The following is a 19,475-nucleotide window of genomic DNA, read 5'->3' as shown; positions in this document are numbered from 1 at the left end:
AGCTGGTTTTTGAAAACCCCAAGTGTCTCTTGAACAGGAGACACCAAGGGGTGTGGCCAGTCAAGATTGACGACTGGGGCCAACAATGGGACTGACAGTTAACTGCATGGTGTGTGCACTTCTAAACTCGGCCCTTATGAGGTTTAAAAATGTACCCAGGGTTCATTTACTAGATAATTTAAACATAGGATTACCATATGCCCCAGCAATTCCACTCTCTAGCGTATATCCAAAAGAATTGAAAACAGGAGTTTAAACAAAGAGTCGCCCATGAATAGTCATAGCAGCACTATTCACAATAGCCAAAGGTAGAAATAACTCAAATGTCCATCAACTGATGAATGGGTAAACAAAATGGAATATTACTCCGCTACAGAAAGGCACGAAGTCCTGACGCCTGCTGCCACATGGATGAGCCTCGAAAACATTATGCCAAGCGAAAGAAGCCAGACACAAAGGCCACATAGTACATGATTCTATTTATATGGAATATCCAGAAAAGTCAAATTCATAGAGACGGAAAGCAGATTCGAGGTTGCCAGGGCTTAGCCAGGGGGGATTGCTTAAGGGGGCTCGGATTTCCTTTTCAAGATGATGATAACGCTTTGGAGCTAGATGGCGGTGATGGCCACACAACGGTGTGAAGGCGCTAGATGTCACCGAAGGATACACTCTAACGCCAAGCCCTGCGCTGGGTGCTGGGTTGCAAAGATGAGTCAGACATGGTGCCCATCATGGCTAACATCTGCTCATTCGGCTCTTTCAGTAGTTGAGATACTGAAATACCCCACGCCAGTTGGTAAACAGTCACTGCCCTGAATACCCTCCGGCTTCCCTGGGCCCTCCCCCGAGACTTCTAGATTTCACTACCATCCAGTAACCCAAATGTGCACCCCAGTTACCACCTTGGTAGATCTCATAGTCAAATGGTGGACACTCTAGATTTTGCTCAAAAATGATTACCTCCTGCAGAATTTCACCTTTTGAAGTGCACACATATGGACCACAATGTACCCCATATTCTTCTCTGTCTCCCTCTCTCCCACTCCCACTGAGCACCGTTTCTGTCTTCACGCTACCAGCCCCTCAAAATCTTCTCAACTCTTGCAGTTCACTTCTGGCGTCTCTAACCACCTTGGAGCTATGGTTGGCCATCTCCATGTACTTTTACCGTTCTCCCTGACTCTCTCCTGCCTTGGCCTTCCATTCTTTTTGCTTGGCCAGCCCCATTGCTGGGGAATATGTCACCTGCCTTCTGCATGTTCGCTTTCTGCCCCAGTGCTCAGGAGCCCTGCCAGGGAAAGTCACAAGAGCAGGTGTCCTGAGAGTTTTGCACCCTCGGGCTGGCAGACGTCAGCTATGCCTTCCCTGATGATGGGCAAAATATCCCCTTGCATTTTGTTGATCCCCCATTACTACCTCTTGGTCAATTAATTTCTTCCTTGCATCCTAAATCTTTCTGCTCTGACCTATAAATACACCCAGAGACTATTACTCACCCCCACCCTGTAACAGAGACATTTATTGCTCAATGAATATTCAAATGTTCCCCCCAGTTTTCTAGGACTCTTGCAGTTAGGTGGAGCCATGGGACTGATCTGGTGAATGGGCTTCGAGTGGAAGTAACACGTCACTTCTGGGCTGAAGCATTTGGAAGCCGGTGCACAGCATTCTCGCTCTCTCTTCCCTTCCTCAACGCGTTGGAAGCTACTGGCTGAGGAGATGTCCTCACCAGATAGGAGCAGTTTTGATCACTGGGTGTTGATAGGGAGAAGAGGGGCCCCGCAGAGTTGTCTAACAAGAACAGAGATATTTGTAAAAGAGAAATCAGACTTTGCCATGTGAGCTACTAATATTTAGAGGGTAATTTGTTACTGCAGCATAGCCTAGCATTGTACTGACTGATACACACCCTAAGATAACAACGATCAGAACATCTTCCCTGGAATCTGCTTCTCCCTCACGTTTCCAACTCATTTTTCCCCACCTTATTTTCCTTATGTTTCTCTCCACTGCTGCATTACTCATGTGTAAGGTCTATATGCATGTCTGCTGCTTTCCTTTTCTCTCTACAAATTATTCCTCAATCCCTGGTCCCTGACTCACACTTTACCAAATTATTCTCTGCAAAGCTCCCAGTGATACCCAGTACCCCAAATTCAATAGCATTCTTAGCAGCTTTAGCCCCTCTGCAGACAGCTGCCCTGAGGGTCTGCTCTGCTTCTTAGATTCTTTCTCTGGTATCTTCTGAGAGCTTGGTTACCCAGGTTTTCCTCCTGCCCCATCAATGCTGGTTCTTAGACTGCTTTGCTGGCTGCCCCTCCTTCTTCCTGCCCCTTAAATATAGCCCATCCCAAGGTCTAGCCTGCAACCCTCTCCACTCTGTACTTTCTCTCTTGGAGATCTCACTCAAACTTTGGCTTCAATATTCTTGTTCATGAGTGTGACTCCCAAATCTGTTTATGGTCTCTGTTCTCAAAGAGCACCCAGCTAACAGTGGACACCCTGAACTCTCTGAGCTCTAAGACCGCAATTCTACCCACTGGGATGTGTTCACCCATCAAGTATCCAAAACCAAACCCATTTACTCTCTCTCCCTCCAGCAGAAAGCCTGTTACCTTGTCCTCCATAGTACATGGTTTCTCCAACTTACAGCTGCCCAGGCTCAACTTTTGGGGGTCCATTTCCACCCACACATACATCTGGGGAATTCCTAGTTCTGGAAGGTACACGGTCTTCATCCTCTGCTCCATCTCCTCCCTCTTTCCCATGCCCTCTGCCACTCCTAGAGTGTTGGGCCTTGCTGACTTGCCTTTGCAGTCTGCATAACCTCCTCCCTGGGGGCCCTGCCTTTTCTTTCCCAGCTCCTCCATCTCTTGTCCAGCCAACTCTCCTCAAGCTCAATCTGCCCCTTCACCTTCAGTGTTTCCCCAGTGCCTCTGAGTCTGTTAGGAGCTCCCCAGCCTCAGAGAAGGGGCCTTCCACATTATGACTTTCCTGATCTTATTTTCCCACATCCACAGCCCTCATACTCCAGGAAAAGTGGCTTATTTCTTGTTGTCCAAACAAGGGCTCACCTTATTTGGGTCCTTGCTCAAACTACTCCTGACACCTGGGAGGACCCAACCCCCAGCCCTCCTTTCTGTCTGTAGAATCCTACCAATCATTCACACCTATTCTAAATGCCGTTTTCTCTAGAGACACTAGCCTAATTCCCTTGGTCTCATGTGTTTTCTCTCTCTTTCACAACCTTAGAGTCTTTTATTTGTAACTCTCTTATAAGCTGGGATGAAAAACTTGTTCTCTCTTGACACTGTCCTTCATCTGTATGACATTCTGCTGTCTGTCCTCTCAGGCAGGTGGTTCTTTGCAAGGCTCTACCCACATGGCATTTTTAGAAACTGAATTTGTTTTGGCTACATTTCAGGAAGCGGCACTTATATGATGCTTGTGCTTTCAATCATAAGATTAAACCTCACTTCAAATGGGGAATTACCAATGAAGCAGTGGCTGGGCTTTCCTGGGTCCCGCTTCTGTGAACACTTTTGAATTTAGCAGCTTTTTTTGTGACTTTCTGAGCTAAACATAGCTACAAGCGAAACCTGGCTGCTTTGCATGTGCTTGGGGGCCTCCCAGCCAGGTGGTTCTTCTGGAACATTCCAGCTAGCCTCATCTCTGTAAATTTACCTCTCCTTCACCACACAAGAGGCCAGGCCGGTGCGTAAAAGGGAATGCAGTCCAAATGGGGACTCTCCATGTGCTCATGAGGCCCATAGCTTTCTGCCTGGGAGGTAGAACTCAGCAAACCTATTGGGTGAAAAATGGGCCATACTGTGCTTACTTCAAAGCCACCACACTCTGGGCAGGAACTGAAGGAGGATATGAAATCTGGAGGCTGAAATGCCGAGGAGAAAATTGAGAGCTGACTGGACAGTGGCTCCCAGGGCGCATAAGTGAGGTGCCCCTGCTGGGGGGGTGGCCAGCATGCGAGGCTGCCGGCTGCCACCGGCCCCGTTCCATGCACAATGCAAGGACAGACTATACAGGAAACACCTCCCACCGCTGAAACTCACGAAGGTAGAAGATCTTATCACCCAAAGGCAGAGAGAGAGAGAAAGAGATATGCTGGGAACTAAAATCTGTTCCCATTCTGCCGCTCTACGGGCCGAGGACGATGAATCGATGAATCGGAGGGCTTTCGAGAGCCCCCCCCTCCCATCACAAGGCAGGGCAGTAGGAAGTAGTGGCTGAGGGTGGGGCGTGGCTGAAGAATGTGTTCTCCACCCTACCCCCCAGCACCCACGACTTCGATCAACCGCATGTGGGCCAAACCACAATCACCAGCGGGCCAGCTGGCTGGTGACACCTGTTCTGACCCAGCTCTCTCATGGGAGGCCTCAGACGGAGGCCCAGAGGGGTTAAGAGGTATCTGAGGTTGCACAGCCAGTGTTTTGGTGGGCCAGGCCGTGACCCTCTCCACTTAACCCCTCCACCTCTCGGGTTGAGGCAAGATTGAGAATCCTCAGAGACTTTTATCAAGACAGAAGAAGACGAGTTGTCTGTGAGCCTACAAACACGGGCAAGAGAAGCAAAGGGAATATAAGTGGCTCCTACAGATGTCCACCGTGGAAATCTGGCAATGTGACTAAAGAAGCAGTGGAAGCTCAGGGAAAGTTCAATCCAGGGTTGAGAAAACATAGTTAATTTTTTTCAAAACACTCAGCAGAGTTGAGAAACAGTGTGTTCCAAAACAAATAAATTCTGTTGACTGAGTGAACATATTTTTTATTCATTTCATTGTTTTTGACCTTATTGTTAAAGCAAGCCTTTAAAAAAACAAAACAAAACAACAACCAAAAAACAAAAACCAAAGCCATTATCATGGTTCAAAATGCAGTTTCCAAGAGAGTAAAAATTAGTTTTTTTGTCTGCTGGTTTGTTTTAATACCCTAAGCCAGAGCATTCTCTGACTTTGGATCAGGGTCTCCCCAATCTACTTGTGAACTATTTGTCAGGAAATAGTTTTCTATGTGCTTCTAGAAAGGCAAGCATTCCCTGAGTGAGGCTTTGCCTATCTGGAGTTGGGGGTTGGTCCCGGGTCTGTGGAATAGCTCAGAGGCAGGACCCCTGTCCTGTTCCTTAGGAGCAGAGGAGCCATCCCTGGTGAGCTCAGCCAGGCACCTGGTCACTCTCAGCAAGTAAGTCCTGATACTGTGAAACAACCGTGGGGCCTATACAGCCTGGGAGTCCAGAGCCTTTGGTCTCTGCAGCGAGAGTACCTGTGAGGCACCGAAGTCCTTTGGGTCCTGACACTAAGAAAGAGATCTGCGCCTTCATGACTAAGTGGGCCGTCAGTGGGCTCAGAGGGGGCCTACCAGACCCAAAGATACCTCGTTCCTTCGTCCACCCTGAAGAAAAGTGGTTATCGCAAGAAGACCTGGCCAGTTGTAACCTCCCAACGTCCCACTTGCACACTGCTGGGGTGTGTCTTAGAGCTGAAATGCCTTTCCAGGGAGCCTCGCCCACCAGCACTGGACTTCTCTTAATGAACATTCGCTCTTGTGTCCTAGCTTCATGGGTGCAAACTCTCTGGGAGTATCCAAACACCCTTACCTGAGCAAGGCTCATCTTCCCCAGGTTCCTTCTCATCTCCGACCCCCATCTTAACACTCACCCCCACCACAGCTCCCACTGCCTCCATCTCTTGCTCCTTCCTCCTCCCCCATTCTTTTCCCCAGCCTTGGGTGCAGTGTGGACCTTTCCGATCCTTTGCCAATCTGGCCATCTTTATGCCCGTTCTCTGCTTCTCCATTCCTGACCCACCAAACCTCCACCCTCCAGCCCCAACCAAACCTGAAAGTCAACACCCTTCCATGAGACACCCTGAATCTTGCCCCTCCTTTGAAGCTCTTTCTTGACTGATGCCCACCATCACTACCCCTCCTCCCGTGTTCTGTTTGTTCCCTTTCCTTCTCCGTGGGATATGCTGGGGAAATGGCAGTGATGCCCAATGCGGCCTTTCTGCAAATCCTGGGTCACTGCCCATTTGTGGATTGCAACCAAGATCAAAAAGAGAAAAAGAACTATAACAAAGAATATCAGCACGTGACACCCATAGTAAGAGGAAGTATTGTTTTGTGACATGTTTATAATTTCAGTGTGTGTTTTAAGTCTCAACATAAAAGATATTTCTTACTGCAGGACACAGCCTAAACAGGTTTAAAAGTCCCTGGTCTACCAAAGAACCAACTCGAATGCTGAAGATACATTACTGAAAGTGAAGAGAGTGAGAAGTGGTCAAAGAAATTTGCATCGTGGAGTCTCAAAGGGCCCTGTGATTCCTCCTTGTAAGGGCAGCAGGGGGAAGCCCATCATCCTGACTGGTGGCCTAGAAACTGCCACACTCACACTTAGCAGTCTGACTCAAATTTGCATATAAATCAAAGACTGGGGGCTCCTGGGCCCCTCAGTGGGTTAAGCATCTGCCTTCAGCTCAGGTCATAATCCCGGGGTCCTGGGATCAAGCCCCACATCACCGTCATCATCATCATCATCATCATTGGGCTTCCCGTTCAGCGGGGAGTCTGCTTCTCTGTCTCCTTCAATCCCTCCCCCCTGCTCCTGTGCTCTGTCTCTCTCTCAAATAAATAAATAAAATCTTTAAAAAACAATCAAAGACTGAAATCTTAATTTGTTGTAATCAAGATCAAAAGAAAACTTAAAAGGAAAATGGATCCACCAGAGAATTTTCCACACAGCTTCAGCTGTTACTTCTCTAGCCCATAAAAACAAGCCTAGAGGACACGTCTGATGGGAGCGGGGTCCAGCCAAAGTCTGCAAATCTACCAGCTTCTTCCGTCGGATCATCAGAAGCTTAAAGTACAACAGGACACGAGTCTTGTCCCCACAGACCGGCGGATGTCCCAGGCACCCGCGGCTTTGGGCAGACATGGCCCAGCCTGGAGTTACTGGCAGTAAAAGGTGAGCACGTTTTCCTGGTTCCCTCGGATCAGGATGACCGGAGGTCTGAGGTCCTGGGACAGCGTCTCCAACCAGGCCATGTACAGCGAGCTCGGGCACTTCCCCTTCCTCCCTATAGGCAAGGTACTGCAAGGCAGGAAGACACAGCAGATGAACGCTTACCAGAACCCTTCCCCACACCCCAGCTCATGACTTGCTTTCCAACCAGGAACTCTGTTTATTCACTCCTTCAGCGCTCCTTCTTCCTAGACACCCTGAGAATGACCTACTGCTCTCCTTAAAACACGACTCCAAATGTACCTTCAGTCACAAAGCTGGTGTAAACAAAGCCACGGCCTGTAAGACTTGTGTGATCTGGTCTCCACCAACATCCACAACCTCACCTCCTTCCACCCTTGGCCTCGCTTACAACCCTGCAGCTATAATGGCTTGATTTCCATTCCTGAAAAAACAAAGGGAAGCTTGCTCCTGCCCCAGGGCCTTTGCATGTGATGTTCTCCCCGCCCAGAAGGCAGCGCCTCCTGCCTTCCACCTGGTTGGCTCCTTCAGATCACTCAGGGCTTGGCTCACCTGCATCTCCTTCGCGGATTCATCCCCTTCCAGAGCGTGTTTGCTGTCTCTCTTCATCATAGCACCTTGTTTCATTGTCCTCACAATCTTTCCCACTCTCCAAACCCTCTTTTCATTTGTTCATTTGTTGTCTGTCTCCCCCACTAGACAGTATGTTCAGGCCAGGTCTGTCTTGCTCACTATCCCTCCCCCGCGCCTAGAACACAGTCTGCTATAGTGGGGGATCTCGCCCCCCCCCCCCGGGTCGGCCACTAGAACCATGCCGGCCTGTGGCCACAACTATGTGATCTGCTCACACGTTTCAGCTGAGTGTCCCTGTCCTGCCTTCTGCCATGTATGCGAGGCCCTGGGAACAGCAGTCCACACTTGCGGTGGGAGGGCCTCTTGTCCACACAGCAATGCCGTGCAGATAATGAGGTGCCCTGGGGCTGCCTTTCGGCCATATCATCACGGCTGTTTCAGGAGGTGACTTTCTCACCATCTTGCGATTCCAAAAATGCTTCAGGATGACCGCAGCTGACCTCTTGACTCCAGGAGAAAACAGTATCTCCCAGGCCCAGTGGGCAGGACGTGAAGTTGGGGCTGCCCTTTACAGTCTGTTTTTCTACAGGACATCCCACTGTTGCGTCTGAACTTCAGACAACGCTGGGGAACGGGGCAGGGCCTGCAGCACTGGCCTTGTCCCCTGCCAAGGGCACCGGGCAGGAAGGAAGGTGCTGAGCGACTCTGGGCCGCAGAGCCTGGGCTCTGGCCGCAGGGAAGCTGCGGGAGCCGCACTGCTGCTCCTCGGCCATGTGGCCGGGGCAGGTGGCTCGCTGCCTTGAGCCTCTGTTTTCTCTTCCGTGAGGTGAGTACGCACACACCTGCCTCACGGCTGTCGGTGAGCTCTAAAGGGGACAGAGCCTACAAAGGGCGCCACGCAGTGCCCGCACCTGGCAAGCACCTCCTCACGAAAGCAGCTCTGGTCACAGTGACTGTGATCAGCAGGAAGCGACAAGCTGGCGAGCCGCAGAGCTGGGACTCCAACCAAGATCCTGGGATTTTCCCACCCCCTGCCTCTGCTCACAGCGATCCTCACTGAGAAGGCCAACAGGGGACCTTGGACACCTGTCCCTTGCTTAAAATTCCATCCTGGAAGATTCCCTTGGGACCACGTCTACGCCCCCCGCCCCTTTAGAGAGCAAGGTCCCCGGGGCACGTCGGTGGCACAGCTGGTTGAGCATCTGACTCTTGGTTTCGGCTCAAGTCATGACCTCAGGGTCGTGGGATCAAGCCCCGTGTCAGGCTCCGTGCTCAGCATGGATCTTCTTCTCCTTCTCCCCTTCCCCTCCCCCTGCTCTCTCTCTCTCTCTCTCAAATAAATAAATAAAAATATTTAAAAAAAGAAAAGAAAGCAAGCAAGCAAGAAAGAAAAGCAAGGTCCTGGGGACGGGGGAGTCCACAGGAACAGGGGTATCTCATGAAGCTGGCGTCGCCCTAGTGAGAACATGTTTGTGTCTGGTGACTCTCAAGGAGAAAGGGAAGTGGAAAGACCAAAACGAAACTTCCCTGATTTCGCAGTGATGCTGAAGTTTCGCTTACGTTGTCAACAAAGCCCTCCGGGAACGCCTACCTCACTCTCAGGCACTGAATTCAGAAATTTCAAAGGCCGCGAGGGGGCTGGTGGCTGCATTCTCAGGGGCAGGGGACTCCCGTCGCCCCTGCTCTGGCCTTTCAAGCCTCAGCGTCATGTCCCCTTCCCCAGCAGAGCCCGTCCACCCGTCCACCCATCCGAGGGACAGGCTCCCTTTGCACTCGGCCCTCGCGCCAGCCAATGACGCTCTGTGTGCGCTGGCCCCTGCGGATCTTCAGAACCAAAGCCACTCCAGAACGGAGGAACTTTTTGTTCAGATTTGCATCTCTCAGCCACTAAGAGAAGCAGCCTTGGCCTTAACCTGGATCCAAAGGCTTCAAAACCCAATCCTGGGGGGGCGGGGGCGGGAGCCTGGGTGGCGCAGTGGTTAAGCGTCTGCCTTTGGCTCAGGGCGTGATCCCGGCGTCCTGGGATCGAGCCCCACATCAGGCTCCTCCGCTGGGAGCCAGCTTCTTCCTCTCCCACTCCCCTGCTTGTGTTCCCTCTCTCGCTGGCTGTCTCTCTGTCACATAAATAAATAAAATCTTAAAAAAAAAAAAAAAAACCCAATCCCCACTTCACGGCTATGGGATCCTGGGCAAGTTGCCTGACTTCTCTGAGACTCAGTTTCCCTCTCTCCAAAGTGTGTGTGCTGGGGAAGGGACAGGGGTAAAACAGAGCCACTGCACAGAGTTTTGAAAATTACTAAGACCCCATGAGTCGAGTGTGGCTCACTCAATAAAATGCGGTGTTGATTATTATTTTTCAATTATTATTTGCTTTTGAGGCGGGTGTCTTTATAGGAGAAGAGAGGGGTCGAGTCCCAAAAGGGAGACTAGGAATAGGTTGCTCGTCTAGGCAAAGGTTGTCGGGGTGGTTTATTATCTTCTAAGCTGGTTTATCAGCTGTGGGGGTGAAGCTGACCTCAAACACAGGCCATTAATCAGATAACTGCTGGCAGGCAGACAGCAAACAACCAAGTTCTGCCCCAAACGTGCTCTAGAAAATGGTCTGAGTCCGCTCTTCAAGATGCTGGAAAGTGTAATGTTATCTTTCCTCCCGAGGCGGGGGAAGGATTTTTTCTTCCTCAGAATTTCTGGGGAATGCAGTTTCCTGACCCCACCCCAGGCCCTGATCTGGGAGGAACTGAGGAATCTGACAAATCCTGGTGCCGATGGACGTGACCCTCGGACCGAACCTTTAGAAACACTGGTGGGCACATCTCCGGGTTGGAGATTGGCAACGCCGAGGCGCAGCTGCTGTACCCTCCCAGAGAATGTGCCTGACGGCCGGGGCCCCTTTGGGCGCAGCTGTAGCTGGTGCCGTGACCATGGGGTGGGATGCCGTGTGTAGGCATCTCTCTGAAGTGACTGGACTTGGGGCGCCTGGGTGGCTTAGTCGGTTAAGTGTCTGCCTTTGGCTCAGGTTGTCATCCCGGGGTCCTGAGATTGAGTCCCGCGTCTGTCTCCCTGCTCAGTGGGGAGTCTGCTTCTCTCTCTCCCTCTGCTCTCTCTCTCAAATAAATAAGTAAATAAACCTTAAAAAAAAAATAAAGTGACTGGACCCATGATTATTTGTGTTGGCTACTCCCCGAAAGGCTGGTGGGTGGGGACTGCCTTTCCCTCTGGGGTCCAGGGGATAGGGGAGTGGGACAGAGAAAGTTCCAGCAGGTGCTTACCTCCCTGGATGAAATTTCTCATCTCATGGCTTGAGAGACTGACTTATTTTAGTGGCAAACAAACTTAAAATCATAGCATGTTAGACTGAACGACAACCTTGGAAATAAGTAGGTTTAACCCTTCTCTATAATCAGGGACACTGAGATGCAGGGAAGTAGGATTACGTGCCCAAGGCCGCACGGGGAGCAGAGACAAAGCGCAAACCTGTTTCTCTGAACGGGGCTGGCACTCACGAAGAGACAGTTTGGCACATCCCAAGCACCACACCCAAGGAAAGGTCTGGGGAGTCGTCCTGGCATGAAGTCACTGTCTGGCACACTGACCCGGTCCACAACGTAGGCCGACCTTGCCCTAGGAACATTCTCTGTGGCCTGTTGGCCAGAGGCTCACAGACAAATGCAGCCCTTTCTCTTCCCGCAGTTCCGGCATCAAGGAAACACAGCACTTTCTTTGTACCCAAAATGTTCTCCCTAAGAGCCCCAGGGAGCACTGCTGGGGCAGAGCCAGCTTCACGGGTGGCAAGCTGTGCGGTCACATGCGCCCCCCCCCCCCCAACACTTAGAAGGGTCCCTTGCTGGGTTCCATCTCCCGCTACGGCCATCTTGCCATTCCTAATAATTTTTGAACAAGGGGCCGCACATTTTCACTTGGCACTGGGGCCCCTCAATGGTGTGCTTGATCCTGGTTTCAGGGTATGAGAAAACAGGTTCTGCAGGCTTCTGGGCCATCCTGAGGAATTCCCAGGTGGCTAGCCCTCAGGAAATGTAAGCCAGGCCAGTTAGACGCCTTGCCAGATCCCCCCATTCCCTCTGAGCTGGAGTCCCTCCGGGAGAGGGGAGGCAGAGGGCCTGGCTCACCACGTTCTTCCTCCCGGCCTCTGGGAGAGTACAGCCACTCTGAGACCCTTTGTGCCACGGCCACGTGTCACCTCACCTCCCACCTCCTCAGCTTTGGCCCACACCCACCAGAAGTGGCCCAGAGCTGGACGCAGGCAGCAGCGGCCGCGGCCGGAGGGCCCATCAGGCCCGGAGCCCCGCACGGCGAGCCTCTGCTTCTGCTGCTGCCCAGGCTTGGCGCGAACAGCAGCGGGGGTGGCCCACGGCCAAAGAGGGCTGGGTGATTCCCAAACAACCAGGAATCAATTTTCTTCTGGAATGAGTGGGGTCCTCCTTGCCAGGCTGAGTTTGGCAGGGAAAGGTGGCGGATGAGGGAAAACGGTGGTAAGGGGAGTCGGCGAGGCCTGAGACGTGTGAGGTCCTAGGCCTCTGCCAGCTGGCACTCCGGTGAGGGGTGCCGAGCGGAGACAGGCCCAGCCACGCGCCAAGAAGCCACCTGGGCTGTGTTTCCTGGAGCTTTGGGCCCTTCCACCCACAGGGGAGGGCTCGGGTCCTCAGCTGGGGCGCACCTCCTGAGTCCCTGGCCAGAGTGGACATCCTGGGCCTCGGTGACAGGCTTCCCCTCCCCCCAGCGGCTACTTACATGACCACCAGAGCAGCGTCGCTGGAGGAATCCTGCAGAATCTCATTCAGCCTCACCTGCCGGAGGGACTGGAGCAAGGAGAAGCCACGGGGTCACTGCCCACATCCTCAGGAGTGGTCCCCGACAAGCCCAGGGACGTCTTTTAACATTTCAGACCAGATGCACAAATTGTTCCCCCTCAATCATTACAGACTGTCCTTCCTCCGAGATGGAAGGGGACCCTCAGAGTAACAGAGTGCCAAGTCCACCTCCTTGGGAAACCCTCCTTGGCTTTTCTTTGCCGCACCTTGTTTCCATGACTTGGGGGGGGGGTTAGTTGGGAGAGAGAGCACCTTCCGTGATGTGGGGTGAGCTGGGTCCAAATCTCAGCCCTGATAGCTCACGGCAGAGAGAACCCGAGCAAGGCACGTGGCTGCCCCGAGCTTCATTGTCTTCGCTGTAAAATGGGTACGATCATCCCCTCCCCAGGGGAATGTGGGCAGCAGTGAGGGAGATAACCCAGGCAAAAACACACGGTCGAGGGCCCGGCACACGGAAGGCACTGAATCCCTGCCACCAGGAATAGAGGGGAGAGGGAGAGCTCCCGCCAGTCCATCGCCACAGCGGGGCGTGACTCCTGCCAAGAGCGGCTCTGAGTTCCACAGCCGGTTTACCCAGCATCTGTGGCTTGAGGAATCCTCAGGGGCCAGGGCGTGGTGGAGGGGGACGGTCAAGGGGAGGGTGTTAGGGAAGCTCGGGACGGATGGCGCACGGGGCCCTGACCCAGAGGAGCACCCTGACCCCCGCCCCGCCCCCGCCAGGCCCTTCTCTCTCGGGTACCTTGACTCTGTTCTTGTTAATCTCCTCATCTGAGATCTTCCAGGGGCAGTCCCGCCTCATCTCTGTGACAGTGGCCTCGTCCTTGAAGCCGTCATTCAGGCGGAAGGGTGCAATCATGTCCTCAAATCGCTTGGTGCTTGGGACAGAGAGAGCAGGTGAGACTGGGTGAGACAGCCCGGTTTCCGGGGGAACCAGGTCCCCCGAGGGAGACGGAGGTGGGCGCCACAGGGACACACTTCTCTGCCGCCGTGGTTTACCTTGAAGCAGCTTCCAAGGAGAAATCAGCACTGACCGTTGGGTCTGGCATTCCACCGAACTTCTGCAAGTTGTCCACAACACCTGGCCCGGGCTCCACCTCCACCCACCTGACCGTTCCCTGGGTAGTTCCTGAGCATTAACTATCCTGTGCCTGGCTCTGCTCACACACCAGTGAACAAAAAACCCTACAACGTCCCCTATCTACGGAGCTCACCGTCTGCCGGGCAATAAACAGGCAAGTCTAGATCACAGGCTTTATGAAGGCACAACTGAGTACCAGGACAGGGAATATTTGGGGCAAGGAAGGCCTCCCTGAAGCTGAAGGATGCCTGTCTTTCTGAAGCCAGCTCTGCACAGGACAGCGGGTGCTGGAGCACACAGAGCTGAAGGTGCAAAGGCCCTGAGGCAGAAGTGTGTTCGGTCTCTTTGAGGAGCAGCAAAGGAGGCAGTATGGCCAGAGCAAGGCAAGGGCAGAGGACAACGGGGTGAGGTGAGGACACACAAGTGAGAGCCCAGACCACGAAGGCCTTCGCTATTTGCCCCGAATGAGACAGGGAGCGGTTGGAGGCTGTTCTGTGTGACTTGACTCACAGGATTATAAACAGAAATTTGGACTGGTCGGCCTTCAGATGAAGCCCCCTGCAGCCATACGGATGGAGGAGCTCACACTGGGGACCGAGTCAAGAGAAAAAGATCCAGGGCCGAATCCCAAGGATGCTGGCAAGTGTCGGTCAGCAAAAGGAGGACCAGCCAGCTATTGGAACTGAAAGAAGGGTCACTGAGGTAGGAGGAATCCTGTGGAGGGTGACGTCTCCGAAGGCAAAGGAAGAGCTGTCTCCAGAGGGGTCGCTGCGTGGGATGCCACGGACAGGCAGAGGAAGATGCGCCCAGAAACGGGCTCTGTGGTGAGGCGGAGGCCAGTGACGAGGCCAGCAAGGGGATCTCCCGGAGGAAGTGGCTGCATAGCCTGTGAATCTCTTTGGAGAAGTTTGGCGTAGGAGAAGAGAGCGGGCCAGGACGTGGAGGCAGAGGAGGGCCAAGGCGGGGGGTTTTGAAGATCAGGGCTGCTGGTTGGGGTCTGTGGGCTTGCTCTCAAGCTCCTCCCACTGGGAATGTATTCGGCTGCCTCTGTCCCAGGAGGCCTGTCTCAAGCCTTTGCTCCTCTGCCAACAGAGACAGCCCGGCTGCACGCTCTCGCGTTCTCTCCGGCATTCTGGTGCACCTCTGGCTCCTGCTGTGGCTCTGGACTCCCTCCAGCCTGCACTGGGGCCGGTGTAATCCCTGGCGGCCTGAGAGGGTGACTGACTCCTGTCCGCCGCGGCTCATGGTAGGAGCCGATATGCCCATCATCGCGGACTAGCTTCTTCCCTCTCCACGTAGGGGGAGTATGAGGGAGCGGTAAGAGGTCAGGACGGGCCTGACTTTCCTGAGGGGGTGCAGTGCTGGAAAATCTCACGTGCATGGATTTGCAGAAAGCAAGCCTGATTATAAATGTCTTCGTTTCAGACTAGGGAGTTGACTCGTTGAGCGAGTCGTCATCCTTTCCGACCCCGCCATTGAGCTTAGCTACGAGCTCACACGGGGATTTGCTTAAAGTCCATGAGCTTGCTGGTGCGTCAGGGAAGAAGGGGAGTTGTGGCCCAGACCCTTTAACGTTTCCCCTACTCCCAGCACCAGCGTGTTCACAGAAATAACATCAGGGGCTGTAGCTGCCACGCTTCGGCCTCAGGGCCTTTGCACCTCTGGTTCTGTTTGCTCCAGTACCCCTCCGCCCTGTGGAAGGGCGGTGCCTCTGCCATGGCCCCTGCCTCCAGCCGTGTGTCTCTTCACACGTGACTCTGCCAGCCCTGGTCATGGCCAACTGGAGCAAAGGTAGCCAAGAAAGAGGCTTTGCTGTAACCACTCCCTTGGCTCCGTGGGAAGGGATGAGCCGGGCCAGTCACAGCTCCTTTTTCAGGAACTTCAGTGAGTGAGGCCAGGCTTAGAGAAGGAAGCAAGCCTGGGGGGGAGCCGAGACCTCACAAAAATGTCAAGAGCTAGAGCTCAGAAGCCACGAGGAGGCAGAAGCCTTCGATCCAGCATTTACTGAACACTGACTCGGGGCTGGATATCGTGTTAAGCACTTTACACAGACTGTCTTTAAGACAGTGGTTCTCAAAGTGACCGGCCTGGACCAGGCCCTGAGAGCTTGTTAGGAATGCAGGTTCTCGGGCCCCACCTTGGACCTACTGACTCAGAATCTTGGGGCGGGGCGGGAGGAGGGGTGTTCAGCAAGCTGTGTTTTCATAAGCCCTCTGTGTGCTTCTGATCCGGGCCAAAGTGTGAGAACGGCTGCTTTATGTCACCCTTCAGGATGTTGGAGAAAATTGGAAACTTATGACCAGCAAGCAGTGGGAAGTGTGAAGCCAGGGACCCCCCCTCCCGCCCCTCCCGCAGGTCCGTGGCGTGGGTGGGGGTGGGGTCCCTTGAGGATGAAACACCGGCCTTCGCTCCAGTGGCAGAACAGCGGAGACTTGCACCAGCTTTAACATACTTGCTCTAAGAAAAGCACAAAGGTGAACACTCACTGTTCTCCAGCCCAGGTGTGTTTCTGGCCAAGACCAGAGCTCTGATATGCAAAGGAAGAATCCTGACAGGAAAACAAGGGGTGCGAACTCCTCCCCTTCCTCTTTCCTCCCCTGAGCCCTGTCTAGGTGGCTGCGGGAAGGAAAGGGGCAACACGCAGAGGGAGGGGTGTGCAGGGCATACAGCTGGCCCTTCTGCCTGGAAAGTAAGTCCACACCGAGAACTTACTGCTCAGCCCGCGGCTTCTGGTTGATGTCGGGAAGGACGTGAACCTCGTGGAATCCCAGTCGGAACTTGCTCAACAGGGAAATGATCCTGGAAGACAGAGATTTTTAAATATGTATTATTCCATTCAGTGAATTGTACTCGGTACTGTCTACCGAGGATCCAGCAGCGAATACAGCAGATCAAACCCTGGCCTCAGGGAGTTTACGTTCAACCAGGGCAGGGGCGGACAAGAGATGAATGTTGATAACGGAGGTCAGAGGATGACATGTGATAAGGAAAAGCGATGGAGCAGTATTTCCCCAAGTACCTGGCGGCCATCTCTGGACTAGCACACTTTACATTTTAATGTCTATGCATCGGCCAGGGACCTTGGTGCAATACAGAGTCTGATTCATCTGGTCGGGGGTGGGGCCTGGGATTCTGCATTCTGACAAGTTCCCAGGTGATGGGATGCCACTGATCCAGGGAGAACACTTAGAGGAGCAGGGGTCTAAGGGATGGGAAGGTAAAGCACAGGAAATTGCAGGGTGGGCTGTGGAAAGAGATGACACCCATGAACGAAGTATAGAACCAGGAGGAGCAAGCCACATGGTACTGACTTCTCATGCAACAGGGGAGGAAACACCGTCTGTGGCTAGTGGCAGTCAGGGAAGGCTTCACAGAGGAGGTGGCAGTCTAGCTGGAAGGTGCATGGTGTGCAAGACTATTATAGGCCAAAGGGGCTGTGGTGGGGGTATCTACAGTGGAATCAGCCAAGGAGCCTTCTAAATAATACACCTGCCTTAGCTCTCACCAGTGCATCAGAATCCCTGGGCGGGACATGGCTTTGGGGATACCACAGAACAACTGGCAGGGTTTGAGTGCGTGGGGGTGGAAAGTCCAAATGAGTGAGGGTGCTGGGGTGCAGGAGGCGGCACGGGAGCGGTGAGCAGCTGGCTGGTTGGGCAGAGCCCGGGGATACACCTTAAAGACCAGGCCACAGCCCAGCCACCAAGCCTCTGCCGGTCCCCGAACCTGGGAGGGAAATTAGGAGAGCAGAGCTGGGAGCAGATGTGCTGGTATGCAGCGGGGGGGTGGCAGGCCTGCTCAGGGCCCCGGCCAGAGGCAGTGCCAGCCTGGCGTCAGGTCACAAGGAGGCCAGAGGGCTTGGCCTGGCTGAGGGACAGCTGGGAGGCAGAGGACATTCCATGACCCTCACGTGCCGGACACCTCGTGAGCCCGCGGTGCCATGGCCTTGAGGTCAGCTAAACCCGCTGAGCCTGGCTTGCATTCAGGCCTGCAGCAGAAAGCTGAGCCGGCAAAATGGCCTTCCTGATGTCTTTATCTTCTGGAGATCGCAGAGAGGTCAAATGCTGCTTTCCTCGGCCTGCTGAGAAGGGCCTTCCGGAGGAGAGGTTCTCAGCGGGGGTGAGGACCCGGAGATGGGATTGCTGATCGCCTTTAACTCACACAGGGGGTGACCGAGAAGGGGTGATGGGGACGCGGTCCCGGTGGTACAGGCCTCAGGGTCCTGACTGGGACTGCTGCTGAGTCCCCTGCTGGGACTGTTGCTGAGCACACCAGAGGCCAGGCAGAGTTTCTGCTCTTTGGCTAATTCATCGCATGACCTTGAGCAAGCTACCCATTGTTGCTACCCCGCCCGCCTCCTCTAGCGGCTTCCATCCCATGACCTACTACCACTTGACCTTGCCCTAAACAAAGCCATTGCCCACCGTGAGGCACACCTGTCTACCTGCCTTACCATTTACTTCCTTTTCAGCTTAAATCAACTCACATTCTTACTCAGCCACATCTTGGAATTTCGTATGGCAATTTTCAATAGAAAACCAGCATCTCTTGCCAGAAAGGGGTGATCAATAAAACCCAAGTAAATAAACCAGCGTGACTAAATTCTGGCTGGCTGAACTGAACTCTGCTGTTGCCCGCCAAGCTCCCCAGCCAGGCCCGTCCTCTGGCTGAGACAGATTAGTGTGGGTTCCCGAGCAGAGAGCCCCTCTCCTGCCGAATGAGCCACACGGTTGGAAGAGAATCAAAAGTCACTTCTCACCAAGAAATCCAGTGGGACTTGCTGCCCCAACTCCTGGCCACTAAAGTCACCTGCTGTCTCATCAGGGACAGCATCCCAAGCTTGAGGGATGGGGGCAGCGTTGCCCTGAAGGATCCTCGGTCCCGCCTCATCCATCCGTTACTTCACACAGGTTTCTCCTTGAGCAGATTTGCGGCTTTGAAATATAACACTCCTCCTCGTCCTGGCTGAAATAGGGCGTCTGCATCTTATGTGAGGGGGGGTGGGACAGCAAAACACCTTCCAAAATGGACAGAAACCTGCTCCTGCCCAGAGCTCCTGCAGCACTGCCGTGACCTGGAGAGAGCTGAGTCCACCTGGGGGACGGAGGGGTGGCACAGGCGGGGGAAAGCAAGAGGGGGCACCCATGGGAAGAGCTGGGACGGTGCCGGTCCTGCGTAGTCCCCCACCCGTGCTCCCCACTTACGCCTTTCTCTCCTGGTCCATCCTGTTGATCTGACCCCCCACGAACACACGGATTCTGCATCCGCTCCATCTTTTCTTGCGGCCCAGAAGATAGGGGATGAGGAGGGTGAGGCCTGGCAAGGAGGGTCCCCGTAAATCAAGGGGGAGCTGCTCTCAGGATAGAGCACCCTCTGGGTTCCTGCCCCATCTGCCACTGGCACGCCTCTTCCCCTCCGTGGACCTCAGTGTACCCATCTGTGTAACGGGGGTGCTAGACTAAACTGAGGGGCGCACGGGACTCTCTGGGCTGGGGTTCATGTGGCCTGCATGATGTTTTTAAATCTGTGAGCTAGCATTGAATAATTGGGGGATTTTCATATGAAAATCTGACTGCTGGCCCTTTTTTGAAGATTAAAGATTTGGCCAGTGGGTGGGAACCCTCATCCCTCCTTGTCATCTCTCCACATGAGCCGAAGGCCAGCTGTCACTTACCATTACATAACCCTGGACCAATTGACCAATTACTTCACGGCTCTATGCCTCAGTTTCCTTCTTTGTGAAGTGGTCTCATAACAGTTCCTGCCTAGGGACTGTACTTCGTGCCAAGCGTATAGTAAGTGTTTAGTCTATAGGTTACGTGCTCCTGGAGCCAAAGCATCTTCTGTCTAGGTAGGGATCTATCGGGTGCAACAATAAAGCCAAGAGGCATGTGTTAAGAAAAATGAGAGAGGGCATATTTTTTGGGAAGTGAAGAACATTCCTACAGCTTCCCCTCATTCATGGCAGGTGCCTGTGACCCCTAATGCCCATCTCG

General features: G+C 53.5%; 1 protein-coding gene across 3 annotated transcripts in view; it reads right to left on the bottom strand.

The window, feature by feature from the left end:
- Window positions 1-6,605: 6,605 nt before the first annotated feature.
- Window positions 6,606-19,475, bottom strand: part of SLC12A3 (solute carrier family 12 member 3) — a 35,173-nt gene continuing 22,303 nt past the window's right edge. For all 3 annotated transcript variants that reach the window (XM_040633330.1, XM_040633331.1, XM_008702751.2), the window contains exons 22-26: window positions 18,684-18,795; window positions 16,192-16,278; window positions 13,141-13,276; window positions 12,322-12,389; window positions 6,606-7,107 (exon numbers count right to left, since the gene is read on the bottom strand). In XM_040633330.1, coding sequence (XP_040489264.1) covers window positions 6,966-7,107; window positions 12,322-12,389; window positions 13,141-13,276; window positions 16,192-16,278; window positions 18,684-18,795 — 545 coding nt within the window. In that variant the 3' untranslated portion in view covers window positions 6,606-6,965. The remainder of the gene's footprint in view (window positions 7,108-12,321; window positions 12,390-13,140; window positions 13,277-16,191; window positions 16,279-18,683; window positions 18,796-19,475) is intronic.

This window comes from Ursus maritimus, unplaced genomic scaffold (assembly GCF_017311325.1).
Source record: "Ursus maritimus isolate PB19 unplaced genomic scaffold, ASM1731132v1 scaffold_19, whole genome shotgun sequence".
In the NCBI taxonomy this organism is placed as follows: domain Eukaryota; kingdom Metazoa; phylum Chordata; class Mammalia; order Carnivora; family Ursidae; genus Ursus; species Ursus maritimus.
Note: the sequence above shows the minus strand (reverse complement) of the source record. Positions and strands in the feature narration are given on the sequence as shown.